At 38.1% G+C, this 20,854-nt stretch overlaps 1 protein-coding gene across 1 annotated transcript in view; it reads right to left on the bottom strand.

Annotated features, from left to right (window-relative positions):
• Positions 1 to 20,854, bottom strand: part of LRP1B (LDL receptor related protein 1B) — a 1,102,312-nt gene that overhangs the window by 496,830 nt on the left and 584,628 nt on the right. Inside the window, exons 13-14 of the mRNA XM_075610066.1 lie at positions 17,075 to 17,294; positions 16,356 to 16,545 (exon numbers count right to left, since the gene is read on the bottom strand). Coding sequence (XP_075466181.1) covers positions 16,356 to 16,545; positions 17,075 to 17,294 — 410 coding nt within the window. The remainder of the gene's footprint in view (positions 1 to 16,355; positions 16,546 to 17,074; positions 17,295 to 20,854) is intronic.

Raw genomic sequence — 20,854 nt, 5'->3', positions numbered from 1 at the left:
GAGACTACATTTTCAAAGGGGATTAATTAATCTCCCTTTAAAATAGCAATTTCTCCCAGATCATTTGTCTTTCACCTTATCCAAATGAAATGGTTTCATGGTTTATCATCATCCCCAGTTTCATGAGATACGATATTGTTAATATCTCTGATTGGAAATCATACCGATCCAAATACATAAATGCTTTTATTTACAACAGCATTAAAAAAAATGGTCGTCTTTTGTTTTTCTTTGTGAAGTAGAAGTGCTGTTTTAAGGCATTTTGAGGTGTACTTGTCATTGAAACTAAAACGCATAACGTATGACTACAATATCATGGATGTTGTTATAACTCTGGCCTAGGGGACCATATGCAGAGAATAATAAAAAGGAAAGAGAGCAATTTAAAACATACTGGTAGCCATAAATATTTAATTTAGGTGGGCAAATTATCAAGTGAGGTTGTGGTTCTCAGACTGGAATAGATTAGGCTGCCTTTTTATCATTTTCAGACTTAAATTTAATTTAGTGTGTTTACAAAAGCTTACAAATGAAAAGAACTGGAAGCCAGCTAGACCGATGACTCTGCACAAGCTTTTTAGCATCACTTAACTTCTGAACCCAGTGGTAATCAAGTTTAGATCAGATTTTCAATCCAACCATAAAAACTTCTATCACATAAATAAAGAAAAAAAAGGCTGCCGGTTAGGACCATGTTTGTTGCATGACCTTGGAATCAAATGTATTATGCTTTACAATATGGAAATTTGATTTCCTGAGTAGGCAATCACACATTCCTCATCTGAACAAAAAAAATCATATTTTGGAGCTTATATTATATTTGCATGCAATTAAAATACAAATGATTTTCAATAAGAAATGGGTGAGGTGTGAACAATGAGAAAAGAACAGCGCTGCTAAAACAAAGTAGGATTATAGGTGAAACTAATGCAATAGAGTATGTGAAGCTTGCATTCCTACATTCATTTATTTTCCCCATCATACTTTTAATAAGAGAACAAGTTCTGTCTGCCTTCTTATAAATGGCAAAACAAATGAAAAGGCCCCAAAAAATAGGAATAGGGGGAAAACATACAGTAACGGTCAACTATTTATTCCAGAAATTACCGTGTTGATAATTTATGTAATGTCCAGTTTACAGATGCAAGCCCTCCTTTTCAATATGGAACTTAATGTTTATTAATCTGCTTCTCGCTATGAGACTGATGTTTGTGTAATGCCAGTAGGAAATAGGCCCGTATTTACTAAGCAGTGCTGTGGCATAAGACACCTTACAGCCCATTCACCGGCCGTTACTGGGAAGATGCGTTATGGCAGCGCACAATTTAGTAAATATGGGACTAAGTGAAATATACACAGCATTGTACAGTGGATGTCATTCCTGCATATTTATTTACTTATAAAAATGTTTACCAGGAAGTAATGCATTGAGAGTTACCTCTCGTTTTCAAGTATGTCCTGGGCAGCTGCAGCTGACTTGCCGTGGAGGAAACACCTCGATCTACCTCGTATATAGTGCCATTAACTCTGTCTACACTCCGTTTTACTTGACTACATTGGAATTGAGAATATATCTTTTTCAGTTTATTCCTAGAGTCCATAGTCGGTTTTTCTACTTTGGCTGTAAAGCATGCCCCCTAATGGTGCCCTCTAAGAGATTCTCAAATTCTGAGAATAGCATGCAGTTTATAATACAACATTTCATCAACTGTCAAACAAAAAGAGTAAACTACCAAATGGTATGCAAATGTGGTAAACAATATATAGGCAAAACCAGGCGACAACTGCGGAGGAGGGTACTGGAACATGTCGGTTCATGTCAGAAATAAATTGGAGACCCCTGTGGCACGTTATATGAATGACAAGCATGCAGGAGATGTTAAAATGATGAGTTTCAGAGGGATTGACCATCTCAAAAATGGCCCAAGAAAGGGGAACTGGGATAAAATCCTTTTACAAAGAGAGACAAAATGGATATACCAGCTACAAACGTAGCCTCCAAAAGGCCTGAATGAAGGCTTCCTGTTTACCCCTTTCCTATGATCTAATAAACAGCTCATTTTAATTAAGTTCATTAAAAAAATGTTTATATTAGTGGATTAGATCGCAATACCCGAACTATACCAACAACCTAACCTCAGCATTACAAATACAGCTGCTCAAAATTACTGAGACATGCTATACCTGTTACTCATTACCTGTATTTGTATATGATCATTCATAGGGTTAAATGTATCCAATACGGCCCCCCGCCCCTGCCACTGAAGTTCTGGAGGGTATTAAACTCACTCTTTACAGGAGAGGCTCCTCCCTCGAGAAAGCGATAACGAAACATATGTCGGGAGTGCGTGATGATGTCACCCGGAAGAGACGGGCAGTAGGAGCTAAAGAAGCCATGATAGCGCATTACAGCGCTTTATACTACGCTCCGGTAGTCTCTACACAGACTGCTGTAATTTCCAATTGGAAATAAATTACAAAGAGGGACTAATATAAGACTTAGACTACCAGGTGGAATATATAGCTGGACCATTTACATTCTGCGGTGAACGACTACTACGTTCACCAAAGTAGTGGTCATTTATACTATGCTGCAAGCATGCCTGCACTCCTTGATGAATTTATATTACATTCACCAAGGCAATGATCTGAGGGCTCTCACCAATGGACTCAGGTGGAATATATAGTCAGACCATTTATATAGTCAGACCATCTGCGGTGAACGACTACTATGTTCACCTACTGTAAGTAGTGGTCATCTATATTGTGTTGTAAGCCTGACTGCACTCCATGATGAATTTATACTACATTCATCAAGGCAGTGGTCCGAGGGCTCACATCAATGGACTATGAATTTCAATTCAAGTGTTAAATATGATGCAAAAGATACCACTGTACTGTATACACTCCACAGTGAATCAATACTATGGTCACTGAGGCAGTGATTGAAATGTATACTAACATGTTCCGTTCCATGGTGACTCATCTGTGGGAACTCCAAGGTGAACCTGAAACCTTGTTTCAACCTTTCCAGTAATAATATTTTATTGTCCACTGAGGGAGTGATCTGTGGCAACAAACTTGAATATATTCCAAGGCAAATTTAAGTTCCTGCCTCACCACAGCGTTAATGCTACCCCGTTGCATTATGTGGATGATTATAAGATTACTCACCAGAAGAGCAATAGCTGCACCATTATACAGCCCACACTGTCTCTATTAGGTGCGGTCTGTAATAGCATCTTCTAGTGCCTAGTAGGAATATATACTTTCATAAAGGGTGCGCCCAGAGTATTCTACCTAAGGGGGCCACTAGTGAACCTGGTCGCCGCAATAATTCCACTACACGGAATGAGTAGGACGCAGATCACGCATATTATTTGAAACCACACATAGGAATACCCTCAGGAGCCAGACTATCCTTAGAACTGAACCCAATTTTAGAGATTAATTATAATCCAGTTGCAGGGTACATATCTGAGAGACATAATCTCTCTTGGGTGTCCTTATTAGCACACCCATCTTTATATTAATGTATGTGTATAGGTGTTTGTATACCCCAATTCATTTTATATTTTGAGTTTATTAACATATAAACACCCATATACCATATGGGGGTCCATACACCCATCAGTAATAGGGGCTATATAAGATTTCCTTCAAATGATTCATTACTATCTCTCAAATCTCATTATGTGATCAGTCCTGTTATATTGTATATATTATCCCTACATATAGGAGAGTGCTCAATAAGGGCTTCTTGGGGTATTGGTGCAGCTTACTTCACAATCCTTTCTGCTAATATTTCTTAGCCAATATAAAAAATAAAGTAGTCCATATAAATATATACTGTACATAGTCCTCCAGTTGCCCCAGTGTGAATGCAGCACCATACTTCAAAGCAGCAGTTCAAGCTTTTTATTTATTTTTATTTTTCCTCTTTAATATGTTCATCAATACATCTCATAGTATAATGATCACATGTCCTCCGATGTTTTCTTACACATTGCATGCTGTAAATAGCACCAATTTTGGTTGCCTCCAAGACAATGTGCTTGACTAATGGGAAGAAAGTATACAAGAGTAACTGCAACACAGCTGCACAAACAGTATTAGAATCAGCAGTGCTGCAGTTCTCATCATGGAAGATACTTTTAAATGAGCAGATGGTTATATGTGCTAATGTCTAAGCCTGGGGTGAGGAGGGAAGATGGTATGCTTGACTTAAACCATGACCCAATAGTGCTGCCAAAATATAACGCTCTGATAGCAACTTTTTGAAACATCTTAGATTCCCACAAAATGATTTAGAAATATTTTATATAAGTAGAAAAATATTTGGTATGGGTTATCAGAACTTTGGCTGTTCTTACATTCTGCCTAATCATATAGCTCGTATGGATTACTAGAATTAGAACTAGAGTTTACACATGTACAGTGATTTTGTTCTGCAAATGGTATCTCTCTGTCACACTGATTTGCTACCAGTTTCCTCTGACATGGAGTATTCATTAAGCTGCTATAGTGTTGATGAAGGACTATGGCATGGAAACTTCTTTTCGTGTCAGTGGGAGTTTACATGCAATAGTTCCCTGATCAGCACTATCACACTTTAATAAATAAATAAAAACTCAGAGTACTGCAGTATCTCAATGTTATGTAATGCAGAGTTAGTGAGTTTTTTTAACCTATTTATAATATGTTTAATCATGGAGATGGTTGAGACCAAACTTGTGACAGCTTTATACAGTATATCAACACTTTTCAGTTTTACCTGCAGTTTTAGGCACCGGGCGGCTAAAATTACCGCAAAATATCGGGGCAGTCGTGCATCAATCCAACATGCCTCTGACATTCTGTCATTCTTCAGAAGGAATAAACAGGCTTAGGCATTGTTACCTCAAAGAATTGTTTTGGTGCAGGTATCAGAAAATGTATTTGAAGTAGATATCTGCACCTGACAACACATTTCATTAAGATGCAAGAAGTGAGGGAAAGTTGTCATAGAAAGGTTGGTTTACTCCACACCCTGGTAATAAACATTATTTTGTTTATTCTCCAAGAAAAAAATTAAAACCAGCACTTGTGTTTCCTGAATTAACATTTAGACCCCAGAGGAAACAGATGCTATTTCCCAATCAGATCAAACTCCGGTACTGTTGACCTGTCCAACATTTATTGCCATCATATGATAGATCAGGTATTACTAGTTTAACCCATCAACTTCAAAGAAGCACACACATAATTTAGTTTGAGTAAATTTCCCCAACCAATCAGAAACCTCTTACATGTTCAGCTATGGCTTTTGAAACAAATTTAAACCAGAGACCGGGTTTCCGTTAGTTAGAAAAGGAGAAGGAGATTTTGGAGTGAGAGCTCAGAGACCTGTTGGAAGTCATACAGATATCATTTAAGGTAATTATGATCATAATTCTTGTGCACTTGTAAATCTGTATATATCTGTGTTTTGTATCAATGTATTGTTAGATAGGATGAACTGTATTGTATTGTTTTGTTAGGCCTGTAATAAGTACAAATCTTATAAGGAAGTATAATTAGTCAAACCGTGTAATTGTTGTACTAATAAATTGCTGTTTATTTGATGGAAGCCACCTCTATTGTGTCAATAACTCTCATAAACCAGGGTGTGCATGTGTGCATGTGTATCCTATTGGAACACATATCTACACATCTATTTCCTTAAGTAATAGTTTTGCTCAAAGTTAAGTGGATAAGTGTGTTAAATAATCACAATATAAACAGTTCAGCTACAGGCGCTTCACAACAAGCAAATATGAATGTATAAATGTCCTTAAGTTGGCCCCTAAGGGGTTATATACAACCTTAGAGTCCAATCTGTTGCCAGAAACAGTACACAAAGAAGGTGGCGCTTCCTCAGTTGGAAGTGCTAACCCAGCACTTCAATGATGACTAAATAGGATGAGAAGAACAGAAAGCGCACACTTCTTGGTGCAATAACGTTTTACTAGATTAATGAGACAAACAAATGTAGCGGTCATGTAAAATGCCTACATTCATCTCTCCTGCTGGCAGCAAGGCCTGGTAAGTGTGGGCATGTCAGCAGTAATCATGGAGGTTTTCCCTCACACCCTGGTGGGGTGCCCTGTGTATGGATGGGACTGGTCACATGCTCTGACTCCATGGTTAGTGATGTCAGAGGTGTGTCAGCCTCAGAAGTTACATAAGGCACAGCACGGTGACTAACAGTTAGTTGAGGAAGGAGTTCAAGTTCTTGCAAGGTGTTTGCAGAGTTCAGAGACTGGTGGACAAATTATGTTATAGTAGCTGATATAGGAGTCTGTGTCCAGGGACCTGGCACAGAGCAGTGAATCCCTATTCTAGGAGACATACCTACTAAAGGGAAGCGGCTGGAAAATGATTGGCTGAGTACACCCCATTGTGGAGGGCAGCTATGCCCACCTGTACAATAAAGATGGAGCTGATCAGAAAGACCCCTGTGTGTGAGAGTATGATTACACAGGAGGTTGCACCACGGAGGAGTTCCTCAACAGGACCATCCCCATGCGGACGCAGGGACCCTGATGAGGTGGAGGCGCTGCACTGGAACTAGGTAGGACTCAGCACACTACCTCAGCTGCCTGTCTGGACGGGTCCTCCCCACACACCATCATGCAGGAGACTCAGGAGTCCTGTTGCCAACAGGTGCACCACCAGACACTACCATACTGTAATGGGGACCGGTTAGACCACAGGGGCCAATGTGAGATTGGGTGGGTCAGGCCGGGCCAGGAATACCGTTACACAAACAAATAGTGGTAATACACTCACAAACATCCGAATAAAATAAGCAATTAGCCGTATTCCACAGATCCGCGCTGGAGATATGCAGAGTTGTCCTCACGGCGGGATACTCCGCCTGTTGCTGCAGCGCGTCCGCTGCTTGCTTCCGCCTTTCCGGTAATAGGAGGTTCTTGCTGTCTCTCGTGACGCCTCCCTAGTGCGTCACCATGTAACCTCCTCCGTACGACGTCGCAGCAACCCTGGCGGTTGCAGGGATGATCTCACTCCAGCCCGGGCCAACCACGTCAGCCCGTTGACAGTAGAAGATTCAGAGCGGAGCGTGTGGCGGCCATTTTTTATGTGGGCAGAAGAAAAATAGCTGAAGACTGTGAGGGAGAAGGCAGGGAACGGGCTGACGTGGTTTACTGTGAGTGTATTACCACTATTTGTTTGTTTGTCTCATTAATCTAGTAAAACGTTATTGCACCAAGAAGTGTGCGCTTTCTGTTCTTCTCATTAATTCTTATAAGCCAGAGATACTTCTATAGATGGATAACTTATAAATGCATCTATATTCTCATGTCTGGATAAGACTACAAACATATATTTGCTAGTTAATTCTTATAAGCCAGCAATACTCATATAGATGAATACGTTATAAATACATCTATATTTCTATTTCTGGATAAGGCTAGACATTATCAGTAACAGTTTGCAGTGCAGGCCCCGTTACCCAGAACAAAGGACATGTACAATTATTCCATTCTCTATTCTGTACACTATGATTTCACGAGTAGTCAGTACCCCAAACTACTTGCACAGTATTAGAGTTGAAACCAGCATCAGTTCAGAAATCAGCTCTGTACCAATGAAACACGTTGGTACTGTTATCAGGAGTAACAAAATACTATTTTATTTTTTTAAACAACTTTTATTTTCCTAAGGAACCCAAACACCTCCCAAGTCTCAGCTTGGGAGAGGGCTACTCCTTCATGTTTGATATCTTTTTAATTTCTAAAACAAAAAAAAGCAGTCACATGTTTTCATTAAGTGGATTACATCTGTGCTAGGAAGATAATTACAGTGTTAAGATCTTTACAATATATGAGGGTGATCTTTTTTTTTAGCCATGCGGCTTTGCACCATTATAGAGTAGAAAAAGAACACACTTGCATTACAACTACATAATGAACCGTACATCTCTATCAAAGCCGGTCTAGCCAGGTACAAGCATGTGTAAAATGCAAAACAGATTAAAACGTGCTGTTTGTTTTAATTTCCTTTCTTTGTTTTTTTTCCCATAAGTTGGCACTGTAACTTTGACCCTAAAATAGAAACGTTGCTGTGTTTGACTCATTGTATTGAAATGGAAGCAAGCATGTTTTCTGGTGAATTAAAAACAATTGATCGTTCAACTACAGCTTTGTCATTACTTTTTGTGTAGACTTTACCCTCCAGGGATGTAGAAATCAAACAGAATTGTTGTCATAGCATTGCACATTTGCAATGACTCTTGTCTTGTCATAAACAATATTAAGTTATTTCTTTAATCTTCCAGCAGTGTCATTTTGGTTTGCTTAGCAATTGGTTAGAATTCAACCTTAATCAATGCAACCTTATTACCGTACACATTACTCGATCATGCAACATTCCCTGCTCCCCGATAAAACTGTATATTATTGTGGTGTTTGAAGCTCAGATGTTTGTGCCTCAGTTTTAAAGATCTAATAATTAGGTTCAACATTCTCACCTACAGTACATGCTCTTCAGAATTGTTACGTGAGATTCCACCTGCAGATTAACAGATATGCAATCATTCTAAGTGTGGTTTTAAATATTAAAATAATATCAGACTGTAAGTTTCTGCATAGAAGCAGAACAAAATTGATGAAACTGCATTGATATGTGATGTTTTCATGATAGTGTAAGGGTAATTTGCATGGAACCATATTCCTTGTAACTTCAAAAGTTATTTAGTAATATTACCAGCAATTTTAAATCCAGTATTACCATTTAACAAATGCAAAACGTCTAGACTTCTGTTGATCATTTGCTGTATTTGATTTGAAATGATGACAAGAGGTGACCTGGTAGCAATCTTTCATGAATGATGTCAATTTGTTTTATTATGGGAATAAGAAGTCGTTTTGTGTTTAGTCTATTAACAGCCATGCCACTTCTCTATGAGTATGAGCATATTTATCTTCCCCCATTAACATAATTCTGGTGATGAGTCTAGTTTGAAATACAACAAAAAAGGTTATTTTAAGGGTTACTTTATGCTCTAAAATGAATTCCTAGAGGCTGTTTTTTTTTTTACAGCAATATTATATCAGTTTTGCAGCTGGGAGACTTTATTATATATATAAAAAAAAAAAAAAACATGTTACATGTGATTAATGTGTGCAATTCAATTACAATTACACTTTTTTGTTTAAGCAGAAATCCTGTCTGCTTGTTTATTTGTTTGTTTTTTACCTCCTTTTTTTTCCAGGAGGAACCCTAGAGATAAACCACTCTACTCTGGGCACCACCAGTTTACTAAGAAACATACCGTTGAAGGTGCCAGTGTTTCTTTCTCTGTAAGGGAAACAAAATGGTGGCCTACATCACGCGGTCATTGAGATGTTGCAGCTTACTATTGGGTGGCCATATAAATCCCAGCACAAAACCAACAAGTGATACCGGTACCTTCACTGGTAAGCAGTGGCGGATTTCCCATTAAGCCAGTTAGGCCCGGGCCTAGGGCAGTAAAATTTGGGGGTAGCAAATGGCATGGCAAATGACAATGACATGTTGGTGACATCATGGCGTGATTTGATGCTGCAGTTCAGAAGGAGGAGGGTGTCGGCAGCAAGGAGGCAGCTGCTACAGCTAATTGCCTAGGGGCAGGGGATTTTAAAATCCACCGCTGCTAAAAACTCTGGAACCAGACGGTCATCAGAGCTGAAAATGCTGCTCTTCAGCTTTGCAGGATTGCTGCTTTAGGCCCGTAATATAGTGGGCGCGCTTGCTCTGCCGTGCACGCGGCACTTATAATTGGCTGTGGTTAGCCAGGCGTTCTATACTAGGTCCGCGCGCATGGCAGTGAGCGTGGAGCTGGCCGATCGGGGGGGGGGGGGGAGACTTAGAAAAGTATGGTTTCGCACCGCTCAGGGTGAGGCTGCAATGTATGTATGTGTATATATATATATATATATATATATATATGTGTATATATGTGTGTGTGTGTGTGTGTGTGTGTGTGTGTGTGTGTGTGTGTGTGTGTGTGTGTGTGTGTGTGTGTGTGTGTGTGTGTGTGTGTGTGTGTGTGTGTGTGTGTGTGTGTGTGTGTGTGTGTGCTTTCAAAGTGCTAAATTTCAAGATAAAAAACAATCCTATAATGAGTATTAAATGCAAAATTAATATTGACAAACTAAAATATACACTCTAATATATAAACATAATAATAATAATAAAAAATATATATAAAAAAAATAATATACAGTCCACGTGTAAATGTCCAAACCCCAAAATCAGTCCTGATAGGTAATGCAGGAAATTGTACAGAATCCAGGGGTCCACGGCAGCTCTCAAATGGAAGAACCACTTCCAAAGCAGAATCTATAGATACAAAAAGAAGACAGAGAGCGCACGCCCCATAGTGTGATCCTGTACATTTAATATAGGGAAGGGAATGGTGGAGGGATTAAAAACACTTACAAAGTATAAGTGATAAACAAGCAATTTGTGACAAAAAGATCACCACCGATGCAGGAACCGTCCCGTGACGTGTTAGCAGTCCAACCGGAATCTTTAGGCAATGCACCTGACAGCATCCGTCCTTTGCATGATCAATTGAAATCCTCCACACAGTGTGGCATTGGAGTTGGCCTCAATGCAGCTCCTACACGCTCCGGCCGTGAAGCGTGCACGCAACGTAATGACGTAGTGTCGTGATGTACGTCCCTGACGTGTTTCGTCACAACAAATGTAACTTTATCAAAGGGAATGTTCGTGAACAGAAATGACTAGATATATATACACTGGAGTGTCTATAATCCAATTGGTGCGTCAATTTGTATAAGCTACGCCCCTACAAAGAGCATAAATGTAATTTGAATATGTATAACTTAACTTCCATATAGAAAATTGATTAACAGGGCACCCCAGTATATATTAGTGACATAACAATAACCTCAATATGAATAATAGCAACATTTAACATAATTAAAATTAATTAAAAACATATACCACTATAAAGAACTATATATAATATATAAATGTATTAAGCTCAATAATCCTATAACGTATAAAGGCTAAAAATAATACATAAAATACCTCAAAAATATATTATATCAACAATATCTCCTAAATATACATTTAATAATATATTAAAACCTAACAATATCAACCCAAAAAATGTATACAGTTTCTGTGGGTACAAACACACGAAGTTGCACATAAACATGCTCAAATGCTAATAATGCATCTGTAAATAATATATGCAAACATTGTATCAAAGTTGCACATGTTATAAATAATTTATTCTCATGTCTGTTTTTTTTCATTTTTTAAATATTATATAATACATTATTAACTTTCAAACAATCTATACACACACACACACACATAAATACACACACACAGCTTCCCAGTGACATGCACACACAACTTCCTAGTCTCAGTGACAGATATGCACAGACACAGGGTCTCAGTGACACACATGTAGCATTCCAGTGACACACACACTCATTGATAGATTCCCAGTGACACACAGAGACACTGTCCCAGTGACAGACACCAAGTGTTCCAGTGACAAACACACACAGCTTCCCCAATGACACACAAACACACAGACCACATCAAAGTGACACACATAGTTACCCAGCGACACACACACAGTAACAGCTTCCAAGCCTGTCGCACACAGCATGGACCCAAACACACAAAATGTGTGCATCACGTGCACAAGCATTCACACTGGTGCGTGCGCCAACTATAAAAAGGGCCTTAGGCCTCGTCCAAAGTGCAAGATACGGTGCGAGCTACATAGCTTGCGCTACAAACAAACGTGTCTATTCCAAAGTGCATGACCATAGTTAGCGCAAGCTTGCACATGCACGTGAGCTACAAGGATACCAAAAGCAGAGGAGACAAAGGCTGCATCCATGGTATGGATGACCACGCGGACGCGTCCGCACGCTGCGCGATCAGACTGCCTCAAGGCAGTGATTGCGTCCATGCGGCGTGCTGGCGCGTACATGTGGAGGCAGGAGGGGGTGCGCGATGAGCGAGAAATCAGTTAAAACTGATTTCTCGTGCGATAGGGCAGTCACGTGAGTGGTTCGCCCAATGAGGGTGAACCAGCTCCCTGACGTCAATGGGAACGCCCCCCACGGCCCGAGTACTATGGCCAGGGAAAGCACCCGCTTTCCCTCAGCCTCCGTGCACCTCCGCACGGCTGCACGCTCTATGGACGCAGCCAAACTTATTTGCTATTGCAGCGAGACAGGCTGGTCATTGGAGCGGCTAACAGCCAATGAAAATGTATTAAGCTTTTCTGCCTGGATACTGTTCAAATTACTTTTTGTCAGTTGAGTTGTGCTTGCTGTGAGAATATGGACAACTCAACTATTGACAATTTGATTTCTGAGGTTTACAATCGTGAATCTTTAATTCATACCATGACAGAAATATCAATGATAATTTATTGAGAGAAATTTCTGATGTATTGTCCATAACTTGTATATAATTGTTGCTTTTTTTTTGTAGTGTTCAATGCTTATTTTAATGCATCACATTTTATAAAAAAAAATTGAGGCATGTTTTCATGCATGACATAGTGTATATATATGTTTGCAGAATACTTCTGTAAATTGCATGGCATTATGCATTTTATTATATGCTATAGGCGTGTTCTCATGCATGACACTTCATGGACATGCCCCTCCACATCATGACCGCGCCCACTCCCTCGCTCGCTTTCCAAAAACCTACAGTACAGTCCACACATCGCCGGAGAGGAAAGCTCGCGTGAGGCAAGTAGCACTGTAGCGCTCGCGCTCGCTTTCACTATGGACAAAGCCTTACGTGAATTAAGTGATATTGTGAAAACACAATATATTATCTACTTGTAAAAAATGGCAACTGAAAAGCATGGAATATAAGTGTGAGAATCTTGTAGGGCAGAAAACAATTGAGGGTACAGGGGGTGCACACTGCCAAACAAATCACTGAGTTGCACAGCACCCTTGTAAAATATAGTATTCAATAAATTAAAACATGTATCAATGTAGTTTGAGCATGAAAAGTAATTAAAAGTGGAATAAAGGGAAGAAGGAGCTACTGAATCTCAATAAGACTAAACATTTATGAGCCAGAGGAGAAGTAATCCCCCTAATAGGGGTATATGTTCCCCACCCAGAACAGTACAGCTATGAGAGTACTGACAGAGTGACATGCAATATAGTAAAGTTCATACATAGAGTATGTATGTATGTATGTACAGTATATCTTTTTTTTATATATAGCGCCAAAAGTGTACTCAGCACTTCACAAAGAATACAGTACAGGGAATTATAATAAAACAATAAGAGCAGCAAGATCAGACAATAGGAAAATATGTATGTATGTATGTACAGTATATCTTTTTTTATATAGCGCCAAAAGTGTACCCAGCACTTCACAAAGAATACATTACAGGTAATTATAATAATTCAATAAGAGCAGCAAGATCAGACAATAGGAAAATAAATCCCTGCCCCAAAGAGTTTACAATCTAAGTGGTATGATGGGAGAATTACAGAGACAGCAGGTGATGGAATAAGTGCTGTACATGGCAGTGCTTGGTCACAATTGTTGGTAGGAGTGACTGTGGGACAATAGCCATGAGTGCAGGCTATCGGGATGCTTGATTTGTGAGGCGAGTTTTAAGGTTAGTCAGTATTAAATTAGATAAGTTAACACCATTAGCAGGGGAGGAGGTGGCAGGGAGGCATGGGTGAGAGCCATGAGAAAGCAGTGTGTATATGGCTGGGTCCATATGAGAGATATCTCCAGTATCTACTATGCAAGTCAGTAAGCATGAGTTTGCTGCCCAATTAATGTATATAGCTAGACAATATCCATACAGGTGTCTCAATCAGTCCCTACCTCAGCATAGGTGGCCCAACCAGTCCCTGCTTCAGCACAGGTGGCCCAGCCCCCAACTGAGCCACTTACCGAGCCACCCACGTCAAAGCAGGGACATCTCCAAAACCCGATCTGCTGGGGAGGTCTTGAGGACCAGAGCCGAGAACTCCCGCCCAACCCTTTTGCTTCCAGAGGCCAACAACTTATTGCCCAACTGCAGGCCCCCTCCCTACCTCTCCCCACACAGCACAGGAATGTAGCAGTACACAGCTCATGGCTACATATATGGGGTAAAAACTATAAATCAGATAATTGTTTCAGCAACAGATTGGTTAGATTTAAAAATCAATCTTAACCCCTTTAGAGGCAGAAGAGCAGAGAGGTTAATCTTGTAGGGCAATGGAAATAATTGAAGATTAAATCCGATACCTATATTAAACACAGAAAAATTATCTGTGGCCATGCTACATTATCCAGCTATTTAAATATAGCTAAATAAGGAGCTAAATAATGATTTACATTCTCTGCCAAGCTTAAAGATGCAGCCAACTGTCAGTCTTTATTAAATAAAATGAAGTAAAAAGAAAGCTGGGTGTACTTTATGCTAAAGATTAGGTGGTCATTTAAAATACAGAAAATAGACAAGGAGCGGCTCAGTGAGTAAAGGCACTGATTCTGATAACTATGACACTGAGTTTCAAGAAGGAGAACCTGATTGAAATCCCAGAGACAGCTCCTTGTGACCTTGGGAAAATCACATTATCTCCCTGTGCCTCAAGCACCAAAAACATAGATTGTAATATCATCTGGGCAGGGACTGTGTCATTAAAATCCTACTGTATGTGCTTTGTTTGTCGCACTATACTGTAGTCAAGCTCTTTGAGTCCAATTGTACTACAGTATATGAAAAAAAATTATTAGTATTACTATTGGTAAAAGTCAGGTCAAATGCTTCACATTGTACTTGAGTTTATCAATTTTAATTTCCTCCTGGTATCCCCATAATTTGTGCCCAGATTTGCATTCTCTGCATTGCCTTTCATGCCCACTAAATGGGTCGTAATTATATGTAAGTGATTAAAAAATGGGAGTGTTATGGGCAAATTTGCAGATCCTCCCCCAGGAAATAAATTGAATCAAAGAACTAGTTAATCAATGGCAAATTAAAGAGCTTAAGTTAGTTGTTTGCCTTCATTACCATCAGGGATGATCAGTGATAGAAGCAGAACTTATTAAAAGCAGGTTACACGCACATATCAAATCAGGAATTTCGAGAACAGGACAAACTTGAAAGAATGGGAGAAGCTACACTCCCTAAATATTTTAAAATACACATTTCTGTTGGTGCAGCTGTGCTTTTGGAGGGAAACAAATGCCACAACATTAATCATAGAAATCCTAACTAATATAAAAACTATTGTAAAACACCCAGTTTTAAATAAAGTAAGGACATATTGGAGAAAAAGCATGTATCACCTCCTAATTAGCATAATACTATAAGTCAAATTACAATGAACTTAGCCAGGGGTGTGCAAACTGGGGGGCTCCTCCGCCAGGGGAGGTGGGAGATTTTTGTAGGGGGCGCGGTGGTTGCAGAGGCCCTGCACTCTTCCCCACGGCATTTCAATTAAATGCCGCGGGATTGCGTTAGGCATCTGCAACCTATTACTTACCGAGATTCAGACGGCGGTTGACAAGTCGCCATGGCAATGCAGCGTCAAATGATGCCACGGGTTACATGATCCTGCGGTGCCATTTGACGCCGGGAACTGAGGTAAAGGGGGCGCGAGCACCAGGGGTAGCAGACAGGGGGGAGGCGCATCTGCAAAAGTTTTTGCACCCTTGAACTACAGTAAGCAGTACTATCCCACTAGATACATTCCAGTGATGGATAATAATAATAATAATAATAATAATAACTGGATAGACTATTATGGCCAACTCAAGTGAATTGGACATAAGGAATGATATTTACAAAGTAGCACTATGCAGTAAGACCACTTTAAGGGCCCGAAGACATGTTATGGCTCATTCACTTGAATGGGGGTGTCATCAGACAATGGAAGATTCTTAATAGAACAGCACCATCTAGTTAAAATGAGAGTTTTATAATAAGAAATAAACAAAGATGGCGAAGTTCTCCACAAAAATAATTGAATCCTAAAATCCTTAAACTAAAAGTAGGGTCTCCTTGACAAACACTTGTGTAAGAAGTACAATGATAAGACAAATATTTACTCTTCTGTTAAAGGAATTATTATATTTCTTCAAATACGCTTGGTGAGATTTCTTCGTAAAAAAAAATATTGGCACATTTCACCTGGTTTGCGATCTGTAGATCTGAGTTTCATGATGGTGCAATATCTGGGTATCAAGCACACTTGTAATAGATTTTTCTGGGATTTCCATCACTATTGTACTTATTTCTTGTATCTACTGTACTATATTGTTTTATGGGTTGCTCAATATATACTTTGTACCTTGCTGTTTCCTGGGATCATAAATTTGGAGTCCAAACAACGGTGGCCTTTCATGTCTTAGAAGAGTAACATTTGTATTTCTCAAATCCAACTGGAATATGGAGCCATTCATATAGTCAGTCCAAAAGATGTATTGACCATGATGGGACAGTCCAAATGGATGATTTAACTCTTTCCCACTACCTACTACCTGAAAGAAAAAAAAAACATCAAGTGATAGTCAGATAACAATACATTCATAATATACAGTTCATACTACATTCCTCACACAAAGGGTTGCAATCTTGTTTAGCATGTGAAAGTCATAAAAAGCAGGTTACTTAAGTAGAAGGAATTAATCTTTTATGCCAATTAACATCATCACTGGAGGTCCCTTGAAACGAGTATGATGTGCTAAAACGTTTTAATACAAGCTACGTAGGATATGGTAAATGACAGTTCTGACTAACAAATGTCACTAGTAAAGGTACAATTCCTTCTGGGTGGACTGTATCATTTGCCTTTAATTCTCATTGACCTCTTAATCACATACTTCATGTGACCTCATCCCCATGGTGGTATTTTTCAGAAATATTGATGTAAAAACATTGTTAGTGTAAGACGCTAACAGAAACTGCTTTAATAATCAACCTTTCCCAAAATATATGAAATTATAGCATTAATACAACAGATTCGATAAAAATAAGCTATGTAGAATCAAATAATTATATTTAATTTACCTTTCTGAGGGTCCCATTTAAGAAGATCTGTTCAATGTGGTCATAATAAGCATCACACCAGTACAATACACTGTTTTCATGGTCTAGTGATAACCCATTTGGCCATAACATCTTTGATGTCACGAAAATCTGTCTTTTAAAGCCATTCATCCATGCCTTTTCAATTCTTCCCACGCTGTCCCCTATTTCATCTTCCTCCCAGTCTGTCCAGTACATCCAGCTACGGAATGACAATAAAAAAAGATGATTCTATTTGTAGGCGTTTTGTGCCCAAAACATTTTTTTGTTTCCTTCAGAATAAATATTATAGGCAAATAAAAATGCAGATTGTATATGCTGTAAATCCAATGAGCTCAACATGCCTATTGTATTTCATAATTATGTGAAATAAGTTTACTCCAATTAAAGATGCAAAACGTTTTGCTGTCTTTAAAAGTTGATAACGCATGACAAATTAACAAAAAAAAATTCCTTAAAGCTTCTTATTACGTATTGTCTCCAATATATATATATATATACAACTTTGAAAAAACTGTCTGTTTCTCAAATTTCTTTTTAAAAAGTACTACATGAGAATAATGTGGAAAACATGCCTAAATTATAGGAGTATCTAGAATACATTAAATATCTGCAGCTCTGTAAAAAAAAAAAAACTGTGTGATTCACATCATATTGTACACAACAAAATCTGAAGATATCGGGGGGTATTTGCTTAACTTTTGAATTGTTCTCTTATTTTGGATCCTGGTGTCTCACTTCTCAGACATTTAATAAAAAAAGGTCAATGTTTAGTAATTAACTAAAATGTTAAAATAATGTGACCTGTGCACCAGGTTTTAATTACATTATAAAAAAAAAAATGACCAGCCTTTTTTTAGAATGCTAAAGTAAAGGTCTTTTCTTTTATGAATAACATACTGTATAAAGCATATCGAGCTACACTATTATTTGTTTCACAACATTTTAAGCATCCATTAACAAAATCTGCATCCCTTCAGTTATTTATACATTTGAAGATGCCTGAAACTACATTGAAATCTGTAATCATTGTGTTTTTCGAGCAAACTAAATGATGTCTGCCTGCCTGAAGCAATGGATCTTTATATTGAATATACATATATATGTATCATCCTATCAGCGAAAAGAACATATCTTTGTTTCTGACATTTGAAAGGGTAATAATTCACTAATGTTTTGACCTAAGTTAAAGATGTCAATCATCATGCCTTGTTAATAAAGCATGCGATCACTGAAGATCAATTCACAGCTAAATATGCCCCATAGCTTACTTGGATGAGGTAAACAAATAATTAAACAGTAAACTACAGGTAAATGCTATAGGTTTGGTTATATAATCAATATGCAGCATCTGAGTTTAATGTAAATAATGCACACCTGTAAAAAATGTAGGTAGTATCCTAGGGACAATTAGCTGTTTATTACTTGTTCTTCTCCTTCCCAGATAATACTACAAAAGGGAGGGTAATGTACTTGTAGAAATGTAGAGGCAGGAGAAAAAGCAATTTAAATGCCCTTGCCTTTAAGCAGAGCAATAAATCTGAATGGAACTACATTACATTAAACAGTGTTAGCTATCACTATGATCTGCACATCACTTGTCTAGAAGTGATACAGACAACCTTTTAGGTCTGGGTCAATATTCTTCCCACAATGTTGAGAAACACAATAAATCAATAAAAGTCCTAAACATTTATATGACTTGTTAAAGGGCAATTACTGTTTCTTCTTCACTTGTTCAAGTTACAAATGGTTTGTCACAATTATGCTAGGAACTGAATGACAATGCCACTTAACATGTTCCAGTGGTTTATAGTCAATGCTTATCTTATACACAGCCTTCCTCCATTCTTTTTCCATCATATAGGATCTCACGTAAAAGATTCTTCTGTTTTTATACTAACAAGGATTCTCATCTTGTGAGTATTTTAAACAGAAACAAGAACAGATTAAATAAAGATATAGGGGGCTCTATAGTGCCAATCACAGGACACAATTGCATAGAAACGCCCACTGATTTCAATGGGAGTTTCTGTGATAGTGGCCGAATCCACAGTTTAATGAATGATCTGGGGTTAAATCCTACTCATCTCTCCCCAAAACATGGTGTTCTTACTCTAGTGATGGGCTTTAAGGTCTATATACCTCATACAGTGTAACAAACCTAAATATAATAATCCTGATGCTGTTGTTTGATACATGTGATGTTGCTTTAGCAGAAGGGAGACTTTGCTAAATCATCCCATGTTTTCTATAATAATTCTGTTAAATTAATATCCCACTGCACAAACTAAATCTTAAATACTGCGTCCATCACAATGATGGTTTGCTTGCCATTTATATAATTTTTATTAGAAATGTACAATAATTGACCTCTGGTTTAACAACAATTTATTCTGGACAGCAACCATTTTTTTGTTGCACAATTATTGTAGGTAGGTAGGTATCACCAGATTTACTTGCAGATTAATGGAACAACAATGAGGACACATTTTCCCCCAAATAATGTTGGATTATTTATAATATTTTGGGAGGAAAGACATGTTTAATAATAATCCCTTCAAGAAGTATTGGTGTAGATATATTGATGATATTCTTATATATTCTGAATATTCTGAGGACCTGGCTTCTTTTATTGATCCTCACTATTTAGTATAATTCTATTGTAATTAAGAATTTCATTAAATAGGTTGATTTTAATTCTTATTTGGATTATTGAAAAAATTGTCTCAGTAATATAATTAAGAGCAATTGCTCTAGTCTAATGATTGAGATTTTGCAGATCAATTGATATTAACCCAAAGGGTATGAATCCTAAATTGTTATGGCTGTGAGACTCTTTGTATGCCAAAGGAAAGGAAGGTAGTCCCAGATTTCGTTAAAGTACCTATTTTTATTATCTTTTGCAATCAATATAATTTCAAGATTTACCAATACTTAGGAAACACTGGGAATGACTGCATTTTGATCCAATTCTGAGTAGTACAATTAGTTATCAGGCCAAAATTGTTTTTAATAAGCTCAAAATTGGAAAAGCATACTGCACTGGTTTCCAGTTTGCTTAATGACTAATAGCCAAATGCAAAATGTCTCTTTCCTTGGCAAAACAAAAGGAATAATCATGTCTCGAGCCAACAATGTTACAGCTGCAACAACAGGGCAATATTTTGAGGTTCCAGATTTTATCAATTGTAATTTGTGGTCTATGTTATTTATTGGCTTAAAACGATCAGAACTCTCAAGACCCAAATGGGGATTCCCACAGTTTGAGATGTAGAGGACTAGAACAGATCCAAAGAAATCCAAGAGGGGGGAATAGAGATGTTAGATTGCAGCAGAGAGAGCAGAATTGGATTTTAAAGTTTCAAATCAAGGCTCCAGCTGGTCTAAAGAAGATGGTAGAATTATTCCTTTTTAAAAATGTACTTCTTACTGGTTTGTGAGTATAACATTCAGAGATATATCTGATATACCCAGTGTTCCTGCAATACTACTCTATGTTGTTCTCTTTTTCCTTCTCCGTGGTACATATCCTCCACTCCCCTGCTGTGTAAATAAATTCTATATACTCTGAACCAGCTGTTCAGGCCGTTTTAGAAAAAAACAAAACATTGATGTCAATGGGGATTTTATACTTGAATGCTTCTCTGTTGCCTCTGTTTACGGTTTTGTCTATATGAATAATTAGTTATTTTGTTTTTTTAGTACTTTATTTTGTCTGGGGTTACCATGGAAACCTTATATGACTTACTGTGTGGAGGC

Source organism: Ascaphus truei, chromosome 7, assembly GCF_040206685.1.
Source record: "Ascaphus truei isolate aAscTru1 chromosome 7, aAscTru1.hap1, whole genome shotgun sequence".
Taxonomy (NCBI): domain Eukaryota; kingdom Metazoa; phylum Chordata; class Amphibia; order Anura; family Ascaphidae; genus Ascaphus; species Ascaphus truei.
The sequence above is the reverse complement of the archived record's forward strand: the minus strand, read 5'-3'. Positions and strand labels throughout refer to the sequence as shown.